The sequence below is a fragment of the Paramisgurnus dabryanus genome, chromosome 1, assembly GCF_030506205.2.
Source record: "Paramisgurnus dabryanus chromosome 1, PD_genome_1.1, whole genome shotgun sequence".
Taxonomy (NCBI): Eukaryota; Metazoa; Chordata; class Actinopteri; order Cypriniformes; family Cobitidae; genus Paramisgurnus; species Paramisgurnus dabryanus.
In genome coordinates, this window is record NC_133337.1 from 12,687,244 (window position 1) to 12,705,582 (window position 18,339).

General features: G+C 38.4%; 2 protein-coding genes across 2 annotated transcripts; both read right to left on the reverse strand.

Moving 5' to 3' along the window:
- Positions 1 to 1,248: 1,248 nt before the first annotated feature.
- Positions 1,249 to 18,280, reverse strand: LOC135746967 (neurotrophin-3-like). Its single transcript, XM_065265615.1, has 2 exons — positions 18,182 to 18,280; positions 1,249 to 2,547 (listed from the first exon to the last, which is right to left on the reverse strand). Exons 1-2 carry the CDS (start codon positions 18,197 to 18,199, stop codon positions 1,771 to 1,773), a joined length of 795 nt encoding a protein of 264 aa, XP_065121687.1. The 5' UTR covers positions 18,200 to 18,280; the 3' UTR covers positions 1,249 to 1,770.
- On the reverse strand, positions 2,851 to 18,319 carry LOC135746966 (neurotrophin-3-like). Its single transcript, XM_065265613.2, has 2 exons — positions 18,182 to 18,319; positions 2,851 to 6,919 (listed from the first exon to the last, which is right to left on the reverse strand). The coding sequence occupies exons 1-2, from the start codon at positions 18,197 to 18,199 to the stop codon at positions 6,143 to 6,145; spliced, it is 795 nt and encodes a 264-aa protein (XP_065121685.1). The 5' UTR covers positions 18,200 to 18,319; the 3' UTR covers positions 2,851 to 6,142.
- Between the last annotated feature and the right edge of the window lie 20 nt (positions 18,320 to 18,339).

Genomic DNA, 18,339 nt, shown 5'->3' on the forward strand with positions numbered 1-18,339 from the left:
TATACATGCAGTTATGGGGACTCTTAGGCAGTTTGTCCAATCAGAGATGACCTGGGTTAAGCATCACAAAGATTAGCATGAACAGAATCCAAGCCCCAAAAACTTGACCCGCATGGCTTTGTCAATAAATTCTTCATTTTACCGCAAACTGGCTTTCTCTTGCCTGACACCTATATTGTTAATCACAGATGTGTTGTTTTGGGTTTATAAAAGTTGTTGTACACCACTACAAAATGATAAGGGTTTGTTTAAGAGACTGGCACATGGCTTAATTAAAAGTAATCAGCTTAGGGCTTATTAAAATAACTGAACATGAGTCCTTGTACTTTGGGGTCTCGTAGCTTCGGATCAGGTCTTTTATAAACTGTGGGAAATAATGGCAAGGGTTTTTTATACATGCAGTCTAATGGTAAAATGATTATCTCCTAAGATGAGTCTGACACAAGGGAAACCCTCTTAAGGGGGAGATTACGTCTTCAAATCCCAGCTCTGCATGTATGTACATAGTCTTAAGCCAGATTTACCTCTACAGTACGTAAGACTATTGTGCCATTAGCAGTGGCCCTTTTGTACTCCTTTTGTTTACATGATGATCTTATTTTGGTTTAAGTTATAAGACTGAAAAGAGGCTGGTCTGACTGGAATGAGCAGAAATCGTATAGCTGGTGGGTGTGGTGGTCAGTTTGGTCTCTGGTGGGTGGAGCTTTTGGGTATGGAAAGAGGGAGGAGTCTTTATTTGTATTTTCTTTTAGGCTACTAAGCAGCACAATTGTTCAGCCACAAGACCTTTATGTGGTAATTCTGGGCATTGTTTCCTCTCTTCCCTGCTTTGTATTTATAGACCATAATTTGACTTATTCACATCATTGCTGATATGTTAGCACATGTCAGACACTGTAAAGGCGACGATGGACATGCTGTAAATTGTTTAAACAGCCTAAGATGAGTGAATTGTGAACTATTAAGTCAACACTAGACTACTACAAACTTTTACAAAGCCAGTCTGTGTATAACAAAGTACTGCCCAGAGTCACAAGAGCTTAATTTGTGAAACACTGAACTATATATTTTACACTAGTTTTTGGCCTATATTAATGAGCTCCTTATTGTCATTGGATAGTGCGCTATATATAGTGACTGATATTCCAGTGATGCAGTGGTTTGTGTAAATTTCATTTTTGTCTTGTCATGTGCACATCGCTAACATCACGTTTTCATAGTGTACAATATCAGTGATAGAAAAATATATATTTCTTAGGTATTTCATGCAGTTTTCATACATATATACTGTGTTTACATATTTCCATAAAAATACAACAATGTCTAGGCTGTCAGTTGTTTTCCCAGACATGAAGTTATACTGGCAGCAAGTATCAGTAGAAAAACTGGTTTTCATGAACAATACTGAAGTTAGCATGATATTGAGGGTTTTGTTTTCCATTGCAACTGTTCCCAAGGTCCAGGTTATGTGTCCTCCGACTGATATTTGAGCAAGGCACATCGATTCATGCAGTGCTCCTGTAGCTCAGGTGGCATTGCATGATTATAAAAGTCTCTGTCTCTCTTTTTTAAAGATTTACCTTTGCAAATGACTTAAATAAATATTTGTATACATCATATATAGACATGTATAAACTAAATGTAATCCATATAACTTAAATAATTTATATTTATATATTTACAGCCCCCAGGGACAAATTTAAAAATAGTGGTGTCTTGGCGCAATATACTGCACGTGTGTTCGTGTCTGGTTTGCACGTTTATGATTTTTCACGTCCTGTGGGGTTTGCGGGAGAGCGCGCAGACACACGAACTGTCTATACGTATCCAGCGCCAACCCACTAAAGATTCATGCTGAGTGAGGGCGCGCACAAAAGATTGCGTAGTTTTGCACTGCGAGTTCCAGTGTTTGCCATCAATCCCCCTGCAGCCGCTCTTATAGGGCTTGGCTGTTCTACATTTTGTCTCGTAAAAGAATTGCTTGATCGTATTAAATGACCGCATAACCGTGACCTGCCGTCCAAGCATGTCCACAGCCGTGGTCCGATCATTCACCCACAGGCTCTCGCTATCGCAAACCGAGTGCTCCCCTCTGTAGCTCTTGTGTTCAACGTAGCGCTTCTGCCGGGTCTTATTGGTCCCACTTGCATCCTGGATACTGACAAAGTCATCCATGAGGTAGAGCGGAGGGGGCTGCAGAGGAGGCCGGTCGCTCAGCAGCACCCGTGGCGAGTTGTATCTCTTATGCTGGCGCAGGAGTTCTGCGGAGATGTCCGTCACAGGCTGGTAAATGCTTGAGCTAAAGCTGTCCTTGTAGTCCATCCCTGGAGGTGTCTTTGAGGTGCTGGATTGAAGTGAATCCGGGACACCCTCATCCTGCTTCTGTCGGCTGCGGGTTATGTCAGCCTGCAGGAGCTTTATGATCAGATTGTTAATAGGATCCTGTGTTGGCCGCTGCTTCTTCATTGTCGATGCCGAGATGCCATAGAGGTACGCGATGAACATCACGTACAGCAGGATGGACATCACTAGATTCACCTGTAAGATCTGTGAAGCAGAGAGACAGTTTTGTAAGGATAAACTGTGGTGAACAAAATCAATGAACATGAATTACATGATCAAATTGAACTACAGGAAAAGTGGCCCATTTCTAGTGCACATGAATGATGTTATTACAGACAGACCGTCTGTTAACAGCAGTATGGTGAGCGTTGCCATGCAGAGCCATTTCGCCGTTTTTGATTCTTCTCTTGCAGTCTGTGTTTGATTAAAATTCTTTTTTCCCCACAGTTTGTACCAACAATATTCCCATGCATATATTTTCATTCACAAAAGGACACAATCACCAAAACCATTAAAAAAAACTTTATTCAGACAATTCTCACACAGGCCCTTGCAGTGAAAAGAGAAAACAATGATGCAGGTCAGATGAACAGTGCTTACTCAAGTATCAGAACAAGAAAATAGACATTTCTAGAAACCATTACCGGATAAATCATTCTCTTAACAAAAATACAAACAATGTGTTATGGGCACAGCAGCCACAATATGCTACAGGACTTCTCTAAACAGTAACAGTCAAACAAACTCTTTGCTCCATTACTAAAATTGGAAATTTGATATACTGAAGATTAATTTTCATGTTTAAAGTCCTTTAAATAGAGTTGATGTGTTTTTGGCACAGTTTCCTTGTCAACATAAAGACAGCATTTGACCTCTTGTTTAAGCAATGGCAAATGTCCCATTATAAGTTAGGTTACAATGACTTAAAGCAGCAAGTATGCATGACACCAGCAGGACATAAAGTCACCAAAAAGTGGGAATGTTTCAGTGAACATCTTCAGGAATGAGTAAAATGGTTAAGTCATCCTCAACTTGCAGACTCCAGTGTAAGAATGTGTTAAATGGTAAAGGCAATGCTTTGGGGCCATTCACAGCCATATCCTTGCTAACAGGGGATGTTTTGAATTTGATTTAAATCCAATTTCTCTATGGAGAGCTGCATTATAGAAGAAATAAAATGGAATGTAGAAACAAATTAGGTGTATTATATCCTTGGAGGTATATGGTCCTTTTTCAAGCTCATGCCCAAATTCACAAAAATCAAAACTTCACACCCTATCCTTAACCATCTTTGAATCGAGGCTGACAATCACAAGACTTTCAAAACCTTTGCTCATTTCAAACAATCATAGTTCAACAGCACTTTTACTTTCAAATGCAATTGTGTGTTTTTTCAAACATTAAAACAACACTAACTAATTTATTTTTGATAGCTACATTACAGTTAATGATTTGATGCTAATAAAACTTTATAATGGCTTTTTGGGGGAACATTTTGGCTTGGCACTTTACTTAATGCATTATGGGTTTGAATCATATTAACCTTGTTGTAGAATATTACTCTATAGTCTTATACGCCGAGAGATAAATAAGATCTCATTCATTTTATTCAAAAACTCTGGGTTATAAAGACGGTTTAATCAGATGCACGTGTGTTGTTGCGGTTACTTGTCTGGGCAGACCTTAACTTATGGTCTCTGTTTGTTCAATGGTCTGACTAGTGGCTAAACTGAACTCTGGAACAAATACCTTGTTGAAAATAAGAAATGTTTTGGTTTCCTAAAGATGAGGGGAGACATCAATCATGGATCATCGCTACGTGAAGGATGGTTTGGTGCCCAATCTGTAATTAATATTGTATACATTATATGGTACACATTTTACACAGCAACGTTAGCTCAGTGTAGTTTTTGATACGCTTTAGCTATATTTTGAAGTAAAGTAAACTATTTGTTGTTTATTTTGCTTGTTATCAGAAATAAATTACTCTAAAACGACTTATTGATTATTTGCATAGTTTACCGGAAGTTACGTTTGTTCCATAAAAGACGTTTGATTATGTTGTTACTGCTGAACCGTCTTTATGGGGACTCTTAGGCAGTTTGTCCAATCAGAGATGACCCGGGTTAAGCATCACAAAGATTAGCATGAACAGAATCCAAGCCCCAAAAACTTGACCCGCATGGCTTTGTCAATAAATTCTTCATTTTACCGCAAACTGGCTTTCTCTTGCCTGACACCTATATTGTTAATCACAGATGTGTTGTTTTGGGTTTATAAAAGTTGTTGTAGACCACTACAAAATGATAAGGTTTTGTTTAAGAGACTGGCACATGGCTTAATTAAAAGTAATCAGCTTAGGGCTTATTAAAATAACTAAACAGGAGTCCTAGTACTTTGGGGTCTCGTAGCTTCAGATCAGGTCTTTTATAAACTGTGGGAAATAATGGCAAGGGTTTTTTATACATGCAGTCTAATGGTAAAATGATTATCTCCTAAGATGAGTCTGACACAAGGGAAACCCTCTTAAGGGGGAGATTACTTCTTCAAATCCCAGATCTGCATGTATGTTCATAGTCTTAAGCCAGATTTACCTCTACAGTACGTAAGACTATTGTGCCATTAGCAGTGGCCTTTTGTACTCCTTTTGTTTACATGTTGATCTTATTTTGGTTTAAGTTATAAGACTGAAAAGAGGCTGGTCTGACTGGAATGAGCAGAAATCGTATAGCTGGTGGGTGTGGTGGTCAGTTTGGTCTTTGGTGGGTGGAGCTTTTGGGTATGGAAAGAGGGAGGAGTCTTCATTTGTTAAAGTATTTTCTTTAACGCTAGTAAGCCGCACAATGGATATCTAGAAGCCAATTGTATTTTAAGACCCTTTCTAGACTGTCATGTAACTAGTTCACATCATTGCTGCTGTTAGCATGTGTCAGACACTGTAAAGGCGACGATGGACATGCTGTAAATGGTTTAAACAGCCTATGATTAGTGAATTGTGAACTATTAAGTCAACACTAGAATCCTTCACAAAGCCAGTATACTATCTGTGTATAACAAAGTACTGCCCAGACTCACAAGAGCTTAATTTGTGAACTATATATTAAACATTAGTTTTTGGTCTATATTGACGAGCTCCTTATTGTCATTGGATAGTGCGCTATATATAGTGACTGATATTCCAGTGATGCAGTGGTTTGTGTAAATTTCATTTTTGTCTTGTCATGCGCGCTAACATCATGTTTTTTATAGTGTACAATATCAGTGATAGAAAAATATATTTCTCAGGTATTTCATGCAGTTTTGATACATATATAATGTGTTTACATATTTCCATAAAAATACAACAATGTCTAGGCTGTCAGTTGTTTTCCCAGACATGAAGTTATTCTGGCAGCATGTATCAGAAAAACTGGTTTTCATGAACAATACTGAAGTTAGCATGATATTGAGGGTTTTGTTTTCCATTGCAACTGTTCCCAAGGTCCAGGTTATGTGTCCTCCGACTGATATTTGAGCAAGGCACATCGATTCATGCAGTGCTCCTGTAGCTCAGATGGCATTGCATGATTATAAAAGTCTCTGTCTCTCTTTTTTAAAGATTTACCTTTGCAAATTACTTAAATAAATATTTGTATACATCATACATAGACATACTGTATATAAACTATGTGCATTCAATATAATTTAAATAATTTATATATTTACAGGTCAGCCCCCCAGGGACAAATTTAAAGATAGTGGTGTCTTGGCGCAATATACTGCACATGTGTTCGTGTCTGGTTTGCACGTTCGTGATTTTTCACGTCCTGCGGGATTTGCGAGAGAGCGCGCAGACACACGAACTGTCTATACGTATCCAGCGCCATCCCACTGAAGATTTATACTGAGTGAGGGCGCGCACAAAAGACTGCGTAGTTTTGCACTGCGAGTTCCAGTGCTTGCCATCGATCCCCCTGCAGCCGCTCTTATAGGGCTTGGATGTTACACATTTTGTCTCATAAAAGAATTGCTTGATTGTATTGAATGACCGCATAACCGTGACCTGCATTCCGAACATGTCCACGGCCGTGGTCCGATTGTTCACCCACAGGCTCTGGCTATCGCAAACCGAGTGCTCCCCTCTGTAGCTTTTGTGCTCGGCGTAGCGCTTCTGCCGGGTCTTATTGCTGCCACTGGCGTCCTGGATACTGACAAAGTCATCCATGAGGTAGAGCGGAGGGGGCTGCAGAGGAGGCCGGTCGCTCAGCAGCACCCGTGGCGAGTTGTATCTCTTATGCTGGCGCAAGAGTTCTGCGGAGATGTCCGTCACAGGCTGGTAAATGCTTGAGCTAAAGCTGTCCTTGTAGTCCATCCCTGCAGGTGTGTTTGAGGTGCTGGATTGAAGTGCATCCGGGACGCCCTCATCCTGCTTCTGTCGGCTGCGGGTGATGTCAGCCTGTAGGAGCTTTATGATCAGATTGTTAATAGGATCCTGCGTCGGCTGCTGCTTGTTCATTGTGGATGCCGAGATACCATAGAGGTACGCGAGGAACATCACGTACAGCAGGATGGACATCACTAGATTCACCTGTAAGATCTGTGAAGCAGAGAGACGGTTTTGTAAGGATGAACTGTGGCAGGTTACATGATAAAATTGAACTACAGGAAAAGTGGCCCATTTCTAGAGACGTCAGAACAGACAGATGCATCTGTTAACAGCAGTATGGGGAACATTGCCGTGCAGGGCCATTTAGCCTTTATGTCCTGGAAAAAGTTATTGGCATCTGAAATAGATTCTCAAGTTAAATAAAGTAAGAGCTGTGGTTATACATGCATGCCTCACTGAGAAACCATCAGATGGAGTCTTGAATATTACACAGAATGTGAGCTACACTGTCAGAAAAATGGTCAAAAAATGCTCCCAAGCTGTCATTAGGGCAGTACTGTTTAAAAGATTCAAATATTTACCATTTAGGTACGCATCTATATACATTTGCTACTAATTTAAATATACCTTTGAGGTACTAATATTAACTCTTTAGGTGCAAATGTGTACTTTTGAAAATGGCATCAGACCAGTTTTAGACTGTAATACAGAGGTGATGCTGACAGACAGGTCTCACTGTATAGCTGCTATATCAAAAAGGGCATTTGGCAGGAGATTTGGGCCAGTGCTGATGGCAAATGAAAATAAATATCCACTTTGCTCCATGATCTGCCCTAAATGCTCCTATATCTCTTTAAAACCACATGTCTCACCCTCTAAAAGCCACACGTAATTTCCTCAGGGTTTAGGATGTATGAGTGGGGTCTATTTATATGTCATGGGACAGTTTGTTACATAAATGATTGCTTTGAAATTAAACATTGTTGACGAAAAAAGAATACAAAGCCCGCTTGTTTGGCAGAAATGCTTATCTTTTATCATTTGTCATCCATTGGAAGTTATTTATCTAAATTTCATTAAATAATGTAACTAACTCAGTGAAAATTAAAGTCATACTGAGTAAGAATAAACATTTCTGTTAGTCCACAGATGAGACCTCGGACAGGACAAATGTATGCCAGTGTGAATGTGACCCCCGGCGCCCGGGAGTGGTGGTTTATCATTCTGGCATCATTATTGGTCTATAAGCACTGTTAATTTCGCTTTTTGGCAGGAACGATGCTGACGAGATGATTGCAATTTCACTCAATGCTTCAAATGAGGGCCAATGCGACAAAGTCACCTTACAGGCGATGCTGTGGAAAATAACTCTGTGTATATTTTATTGCCCTTTTTTAATGACCGTCTGAGTATAATGACCAGCTGTTAAGGGTTCACGAGCCTCCGTGCCTAACTGTTAAGTTAAATTTATTCTGAAACTGAAATTGACACACACACAAACAAAAATAGTTCTTATAATAAAGTTGCTACAGTAAGGGGTGCAAGTACAAAAATCGTTGGAAACGGGCAAGTCTCAGCGAGTAAACCTGTGCAATAATATGTAGAAAAATAATTTAAAGTCTTAAAATTAAACAGTTTGTGCAAAAACCTTTCTCTCTTTTGGTGTCTTTAACACAAAACAGTGTTGTATGGGATCAGCAAAGTTTTTGGAGCAAATACTGTTGCTTGAAAACCTTCAATTCTTTAATACATGTTAATGTAAGAACTACACAGGCAACCCATGAGAGTGTATGTGAATTGATTACAGATTGGTTATAATGTTTAGATGTTTTTGCAGTGAACTACTTCAGTTTGTTTCTGTTTGTGACCTTTCCATGTATGCCTAAATTAAGAACAGAAAACCGCATCCTTTGCTTTGTATTGCTTGTCCACAATTTTGAATTCAGCCTTCAGATCTGATTTGCATCATAAAATGCTTTGCCTCTGGGCCAAAGTATACAAATGCAAAAAAATAGAATATACATAAGTCATTGTTCCCATATAAGCTTATTCAGGTGAGTGCATGATGGAAAATTACTTGAAATGTACATCCTGTAAGCTTTTTAAAGCGTTTCTCTTCAATTAGCAGTAAAATTACCCCTAATGAGCAACACGGTACACTGGAAAAGTTGGATCAACTTAAAAAGTTACTTCAACTAGTAAGTCCTAAATATCCAGCCTCTCTTACGATGTGATTCGCAGCACAACACACAATCTGATAGAAACACACACGCTTGATTCTCTTTCGACCATATTTGAAGAGATAATCCTTCACATCCTCTTAACTGCTCTCCAATACTTAGCTGTATTTCTTCATGTACCACACACATTATCAAGCCCTCTGCATTCACTAATGCGATCCGCTGCTAAACTAACAGCAGTTTAGGGTTTGATCAATGTGAAGGACCATTCCAAAAGCACAACATCTAAACTCACTTGAAAAACTGAGGTTGTGCTTACGCTGTAACATAAGATGTCAAATCGACATGCTTCTACGGCTATTTTTATGAAACTTTAACTTAACAAATGAAGTTAAACAATTTCTACTTGTTTATTTATTTATTATGTCAACTTATCACAAGTCAAAACTTAAAACAGAAGGTTGAATTGACTTGTTTACCGTGTAGGTCTGTCACATTACATAAATGCAAAAGTTCTGGTCTCACAGGAACAGATGTGCATACTGTATGTCTTTGCTTGGATGAACAGCAGCTAGAAATGCTAGTCTTTGGAAAGGCAGACAGTGGTGAAGGAGTTTCTGTTTTCTTCTAACATCACAAATGGGTAAGCAATGAGCCAAAGCCATTCACTTACCTTTTCTCTGCTGCAGCTGGGGTGCATTACAATGTGCTCAAAATATCTTCCATGTCTAGTTGATGTAATGCTTCATGCTAAATGTCCATCAGATGTACAATAAGTATTTATTTCACATTATTTGTTGAATAATGATCATATATACTCCAGTATACACAAGTATGGTATTCATGGAGATATTTTATAATGTCCTTATGTTGGAAATATGGTAATGGTTAAGACATAATTACAAACATTACACAAATAAAATATTATTTACATTGTCACAAAATTACACAGGATATTTGATGGCTCCACAGTTACTTTTCTCTCACTTTATCCATATTAAATAACATAAATCAAAACCTCACTATAGTGTTCAATCGCATAGTTGACCTCTTTCACAAATTTCAAGGCCTTGAAATACTCCGGTCCAGGAAGCATGTACAGTATTTATGCTTAAACAGGACATACTACATTTAGTTTGTTATTGGACAAAATTTCCATTGAAGCGACTGCAATATGCCCACCTGCAGTACCCTGCGATAGAAACTACTGCTGTTAATCTGTCTGACCCAAATTGAAAGTAAGCAGATGTGTTTAAACGATGAATGACTTTGATCATTTCCCTAGCTGCGGTTCCGCACACAACCTTGTAGCCAAATCTTACCAGACTGTTTAAAGGGGCCCGATACACTTTTAAAGGTTGAGGCTTAAATGGTTCTTCAGAGCAATGACATAGAAGAACTATTTGTGGTTCCACAAAGAACCTTTTAGCCAAAGTTCCTTTAAAGGACCATTTCTTTCATACTTTCATACATTTTAACCCATAAACTCTGCGGACCCGCTGGCGGGTCCAAAACGGCATCATCAAATTAAAATAAATAAATTAATAAGTTGTGGAGCACAAAGTTTTCTGTAAAATAAGACCTTTTTTATCAATTTACTCAAAAGTATGTTGGTGACTCTTTTAAATTCAGGCATGCCCAATTTTTTCATCGCAAAGAATCTTTTGGAAAACAGAAAGGTGCTTTCAATGTTAAAGTTTCTTTAAAAGTTAATTGGTTCTTCTATGGCAGTGATTCTCAACTCCAGTCCTCTGCCCCCCTCCCAGAACATTTTAGATGTCTCCTTTTATAAAACACCTGATTCGGTTCATCAGCTTGTTAGTGTGTTAATTAAGGAAATGTTTCAGACATTCTGGAAGGACCCTGATGAGTGGAATCAGGTGTTTCCTATAAGGAGACATCAAAAACATTCTGGGAGGGGGCCAGAGGACTGGAGTTGAGAACCACTGTTCTATGGGATAGTGATGCATCTTTATTTTTAGGAGACTTTTATTTTTTATTCTGTTTTAACATGTTTGTGTGATTGGCCTGCTCAGCTGATAGGCCAGCTAATGAACTCTAGGTTGCTTTATTCAGAAAGCTTTAATTTGTAAACACCGTATTCCATTTAGATTGGGTCAAAAAAGGAAGGGGGTTGTCTGTGTACATTAAATGATTTCAAAATGGCGAAAGTACAACTAGATTTAAATAATACATTTATGTAGTATCTTACACTTTGGCAAACACTGTGTTACCCATTTCAACGTGGATGCCTGGTATTTTTGTCTGTGCTAAAAGTTCATTGTTTCAAACTGTCACCAGTGGTGTTATCATCACCATGTATGGCACGTCTAAAATGACTTTGAGCCATTTGAATTATGTAACCAATAACACATACAAGATATTTTAGGCCGTCACATGTATGTCGGGTTGGGGGAAACTGAGAATTGCTTTAGGAGTGGACTGATCTTCTGGAGATCAGAGAGATATTGTTCCTTATTCACCCTGGGACCTGTTATTACTCTAAAGCTGCTCCTCCTCAGCACCAACAGAGCCAAATCGGACGTGGTGAATTAAATTAAAACTCAACAACCTCCGTTACTAAATGTTTTCTGGATGCTCTCGAATACAGAGAAGCATTGTTGAGGAGCTCATAAGTGCATCGCTCTAGAGAAGTCAATTACATCATCAAAGAATACACGAAGAAATTCCTTTCATCTTAACACAACTGACTCTCACAAAATCTGTGCCTTACAATCAGTGTGATCTAAGCAAATAAGAATTACTGATAAAGATAAGATTTTATATAACCGGTCTTGTGATGTCAAAGTATGAGTTAACCTTGTCATTGGTGAATTAAATTACTTAAAGGTGCAGTTTCAGTGAACCCTCATTCCAGGACACAGGAGCATTAGGCGTTAAAATCTTGTGCCTGATCTCCTTTAACTGGTTTAGGGCACTCAATGCAAAGCTCTCCATTCACCTTGCCATTAATCCCCACGGGTTCCTTCATTTTAGATAGACCAGGAAAGTTATTTCAAAAGCTCACCAGAGGTCTGAATCAAAACTGGATTTATTAGTATGAATCAAGAAACTTTTTCCCTGCAATCTTTTCCTGGTAAACATTTCCTCCTTTCAAACGGTCCTCATGATTTAATGTAATGAATGATATTTTTTGCTTGTAAATGGCTGGTATATAGTTAAAGTTAACACTAAATCGTGCACCTGAACTGGTAACATATTCATGATGATAATCTTTCACCGCACCGCGTCGTGTCCTCAGCACCGAGACCTTCACCAACAACACATCATCTAAGACTGAACAAGAAGGCTTATAACCCCCTGAGCTTTAAACTCTTAGAGGATTGCTCCCAGATTAGCAACGGACTTCACACCATTCATTAGCCAATAAACTCACAGTTTAGCCACACATCTCGAATGTCTCGCAGAGTAGATGAAAGATATGCTAGAGTTTCAGATCAACACGCACAGATCCGTTTTAGCATGAATTGACCTTTTGACTATTTACACAAAATATCTCCCTATTGGTTTTCACTGTCAAAGATATAGTGCATGTTCATTGAAATAAATCTGAAGCTGTCTAATTTGTGATCAAATGGAATGTAGAGGAGGACACAGCAACCTTTACTGGTAAGAGTAGATAAGTTGACAATTCCTCAGGGCCTTATTATCTGTCAGACTGGGTTCGTAATCTCGAGAGGAGCATTATACCTCGAGCATATGCAAGTGCCATGTGTTCAACTACAGCAGATAGCAATGCAATCTACAGTCAGTCATTGCCTTTAGCCAACAGACACTTCAAAATAAACATGCTTAAATGGTTCTTCACAGCGATACCATTTTAGTAACATTCAGTGAACAATTCTCAGAACCTTAGAAAATTCTGTGGATGTTAAAGGTTCTCTATGGAACTATTCAGCCAAAAATGGTTCTATGGCATCGTAAGGCACTTTTATTTTTAATGGTACACTTCAAACACATGGGGGGAGGTTTGTTGAGATACATTTACATTTATGATTTAAACATATTTACCATGTGGATATGTCAGAAGATAAACAATACTATCAAAATAATGATAAAGTATACAGTAATGGACAAAAGTGATGTCACAATAATAGCTTTTAAATGACCACACAGGTTCGTGGAAAGTATCAAATATTAAAGGGATAGTTCGGCCAAAAACGATATTTAACCCATGAATTACTCACCCCCAAGCTGTCCGAGTTGCATATGTCCATCGTTTTTCAGACAAACACATTTTCGGATATTTAAGAAAATATTTTAGATCTTTCAGTTGATTAAATGTAATGTTACGGGGTCCACGACCTTCAAGTCCAAAAAAAGTGCGTCCATCCTTCACAAATTAAATCCGCCATCTTAGACTCCTCTGTAATCAGGAGAGAGTATTAGCGTAGTGTACGCACTTTTCTTAGTGACGTATGACAAATTCAGAGGGCGGGGGCACAGAGCAGCAGCAGAGTAGCCTCCGTAGGCTGCGTAAGCTCACATCCAGAATGCGGACGCGACTAAGATGGTGGCGCTACCGGAAGGTATTTATTTTCGTTAATTAAGTTTTAAATATGGATATTTCTACAACAACACCGCGCGGATTACCCTCAGAAGACCTTTGTTTATCATCCTGGAGCCGTTTGTATTTAATTTGTGAAGGCTGGACGCACTCTTTTTGCACTTGAAGGTCGTGGACTATGGGTGGACCCCGTAACATTACATTACATATGCAACTCGGACAGCTTGGGGGTGAGTAAATCATGGGTTTAATATCGTTTTTGGCCGAACTATCCCTTTAATAGCAGGGAAAATACAGTAGGTTTTATTCTAATATGCAAACAGAGCATAGAAAGCGTATACACCTACTCCAGTTTAATCCTTTATTAATATTTAATTGGTCCCCCTTTGTTTTTGATTACAGCAGTCATTCTTATGGGCCTTGACTCAGTAAACTTTGTGCATGTGTCGTATGTCATGTTTTTGCCAAACCTCCTTAAATTCTTTTCATGCTGAGCTTCAGCTTACACGCCAAGCACTACACAACACACTAACTATGAATATTTATTAATATGTTTGAATAAAGGGCAAAGACGTCAATTGTCCTGGGGCAGACATCACTTCTAGGCAGTATTATACATGCTCTTGTACAATGCACAACAATAATCTCCAAAGAACAAGCAAAGCGTGTATTGTCAAGCTGATGTTGTCTCTAAGAGAATTGTTCTGTTACGTGCAGTCTGTTCTGCAGCATCTATCAAAAGGGCATGACACTGTGACCGAACATATTCTCCTTGTGTTTTTAGAGAGCTACAGTACCCAAGTTGATGGACTCAGGATGGCTTAAGAGGCAAAATTCCAGAGAAAGAAATCCACCCAGGCTTTTAAAAGAAGATCGTCTAAACCCTAATGCTGTCCAATTGCCTCCAGATGTACCCTTAAGAGCAGAAATAGACCCCCTATCTGGACCTTTTCCATCTCTGACCAGCACAATACACCAACTTCCATCTGTTGGACTCACACATCTTGTCACACATCACAGGACTGAAGAGGGTTGTAACACCCAGATGCATAACCTGCGTTGCTGAAACATCCATCAAAAGCAAATGCTCATTTGTTGTGCACACTTTAAAAACAAAGATACAAAAGCTGTCACTGGGCCATTACCCTTTCAAAACGTACACCTTTCTACCTAAAGGGTAGATTTTGGTGCCTCAAATGTACCGTTATAAAGGGTACCTGAGTGACAACTTATGTACCTTTCTTTCTGCCAGTGCAATCTAGCAAATGCAGTAATGTACTTGTACTGTAGTCCCATATGGCTGTTAGATAACTTGAATATGTATTTATTTAGTGTATATAATTAGAAGAATGTAAAGCAGTAATCTTAATTTGAGTTTTAGATGGATTCAGACAGGAATAGATTCAAAAGAAGATCCTGGAAGCAGTTCGATCTAATCACAGGTGACCTCAAGTAAAAGATGTGTAAGTTAGTACGGCCTGTTGCCTTATGGCTGTGTCATTCAATAAACGTGTTGTGTTCAGTGTAGAGGACACATCACAGCTGTTTGCGCTTCCTGGCAGCTGGACTCAACACATGTGTTTCTGGTAAGTTCTGAATATCAGCCAGTGCCTTGAATTTTTATATTTTAAGTGTAACCAAATACAACAACACTCTCAACTGTCCTCTGTATAGGGCTAAGCTGTTGTCTGTGCTATGGAGCCGTGACAAGCCAAGCATAATCTAAATTCTTTAAGAAAGATCAGTAACTGTTATTATCAGTAACTGTTATTACATTGCATCGTCTAACAAAAAATCATTTGTACCATCACAACTACAGTAGCGAGAAAACTTTTTGGATCTTGGGGCCACAACACAAGCCTTAGAATATTTCATTTTGTTTTCATTTTCTATTTAATTTTAGCATAAAATATGATGATGATTTGTGACTAGGCAATCTTTTATAGCCAAACAAATACAGAATGTGCTCACTCTGTACTGAAACATCAGTGGCAAACATGGCAGTTAGTGTAATTAACACAACTTGGAGTTCGTAACATGATCGAGTTAGATGGTTGTTTTGATGTAAACTGATAGATGGGGCTTTGGCAGTCAACAGGAACACTGTCAAGCAAACAAACTACAGAGCTTAGTCATTTCCTACTCAGATGCTTGATATTTAATGTTAGATTGATGTTAAATCATTCAAGTTTAGAATGTTTGTTTTTAAAGTGGAAAACCACTTGGCAGTGGAAAACACTCAGAAAATAAGATAAATGAAGTATTCTGGGCATGTTAAGGCACACAAGAATAAGCTGAATCCAAACTGCTCACTGTATATTTCAATAATATTTTACCTTTGGTTTTGGAGACCTGTGTCGCTTTTAAGTAGCAACTTTCTGCACAGGAACTACAAAATATTACTATTTATTGCCTTTGAAATGTCATATAATGATTTGTTATATTAGTATTTTTAGGGTTTGTCTAATAAAGCTGGTTTAATAAGGAGCCAATGAAAAATGATATCTCTATTAGGAATAAACATACATACTAATGGTTTCTCTCACTACACAACCTCTAAAAAAACTTCACTAAAAAACTTCACAAAAGTAAGACTAAAAGCTACAGGACTTGCTATTCTAGCCAGAACGGCAACACTGCATAAGTTTCATATTAAAAATACCCAGTGTGTCATGCATCCCTGTTTTCAGTCACTTCAATGCAATGTGGTGATATATTGCACAGCTAAACGTGACAAGAGAGATTGTTATTACAAATTATGTGAAAATGAAGGGCTACTATAAGACAAGTTACTAAGAAATGCTCCACATCTTTGAACGTAGCCCTAATAAATCATGTATTTAGGCCTGTCTGCCATCTGTCAATTATGCGATTGGTCTGTCTGTGCAGTGTAGGGCAGCTGTGAGTCTGTAGCGTGCTAACTTAACATGCTAACTAGTGCATGTTAATACAGATTTAAAAAAGATAATGTATTAATCACGAGTGATTCAGACCATAATGTGCATATTTTTAAATGCATGTTATTCTATACTGAGAGGATCATTGAGCACCATATATGGTCACACTTGTAAATTTCCCACAGTTAGTGACCAAAAAAAGAATGAGATAGCATTTGGTTTTGAGTGACCCATGATAAAGTTGATGAGACCCCTTAATAGAGCTTGAATTTCCAGCCAACATGTATTGCTTTTTCAATCAGTCAAACTGTACTGTGGCAGAGCTACCCAGGACTGATCAAACTGCTCCCCAATATTAAACCCACAGTTTTTAGCCCTCCTGTGCAGATTACATTACATACATTAACCACTGTACATACACAGGACCACATCAAAGCAGCATTTAACCGATGAGAAAATCACATAAGTGAATTGATTATCCTGTTAGTGGACTAAACAGCTATTGTATGTGATCTGTGTGATGTCTATGGGTCTGATTAAGCTTGCATTCTGCATATAGATCATATAAAATCCCTCGCTCTAAATTTAAGGCCATTGCAGAATTAGAAAATGCAGTTAAGGAAATGTCAGCTTTTAAGAGTCATGTGAAAACAATCTTTTCACCTTTTTAGTCTCTTTTGTTAATTATTCTTACTACCAACTTCTTTAGTGACTACATTTATTCATTTAGCAGACGCTTTTATCCAAGCGACTTACAAATGAGAACATTTTGTCAATGCTAAATAAACATCTTCAGATGGTTCCCTAAAGTCATGCCCCATGTTTCTTTTTAGACATTCACCACAAAATCTAAAATGTGAATTAACCCTTTAGTCTCTTTGTTGGTGGATGCCTCGTGTCAGATCTTTTCTTTGACAGACGCCTGATTCAGAAGCATGTCTGCACAAGACTTCCCTGTTCACACACAGCAGGGTAATGTAAGCAGAAACAGACTGGAGAAGAGACTGCCATTTAATACACAAGTGGGAAAACAAGCCTGCAACTTCCAGATGAGCTGAAAGCACAACATGAAACAAGTTCGAATCAATAGAAAAACTCTGAGGGTTTTGTGGATTATGAGGATTAGCTATTTTAGGGATTGTCGGTCTCAGACAGTGTTGAAATGTTTTAAACCATTGGTGGATTTGAAAGTTAAAAAAGAGAGTAACATTTGAAACTGATACACTTCAAAGCTTGTACAACTGGTATATTTTAGCATCGATATTACTTTGCTCTATCATTGACATTAAACACAGATTTATAATTTTGTATATTTTTACCTCTTGGAAAGGCAGTTACAGTTACAACATGCATACTGTATATAGATAAAGTTACATAGATAAAAGTTCTGGATAGCTAGACAGTCACATACATGATACTTTATATAGTTAGTGAAAGGTAAAGAATTGCATTATAAGACTGCTGGAGGAGAAAAGAAAGTTTTTTTTTGGCAATCTATTGTTTTGTGGATAAAAGAAGAAGAGCACTACTGTGAAAGGTAAGAACTGAATTTGCCCGTACTGGTTTTCAATTCAGCCCGAGGCGCATAGCAGTTCACATTCTTCCCAAATACACACCGAGAGTTTCAGTGCCACAAACAAGTTTAACACTAAAACTTTGTTTCACATACGATTCCAACTGGAGTGATTATTTTGCAGGAAAACACTGTTTAACGAAAACGCAGTAAATGGAGTAACTTCACAATGATAAAGAGCGCGTGAAAAATTCAGGAGAACAAGCGCAAACGCGCAACCGTGCCAAAAGCCCTCCAGATTCCCAGCAAATGATACATGAAAACAGCAAACTAGCGCAAAAGAAAAACACATACCGTAATAAAGGTAACCATAGCATCGGTGAGGAAATATTCAGCAGTGCCGACATGCAGGTGATGAGTTTATACCGAATCCTTTCTAAAAGTTTCCAAATAGAAAGCGCGCAGTGCGTGCGGAGACTTTTACTGGCAAACACTGCGCGCAGAGCAGATCT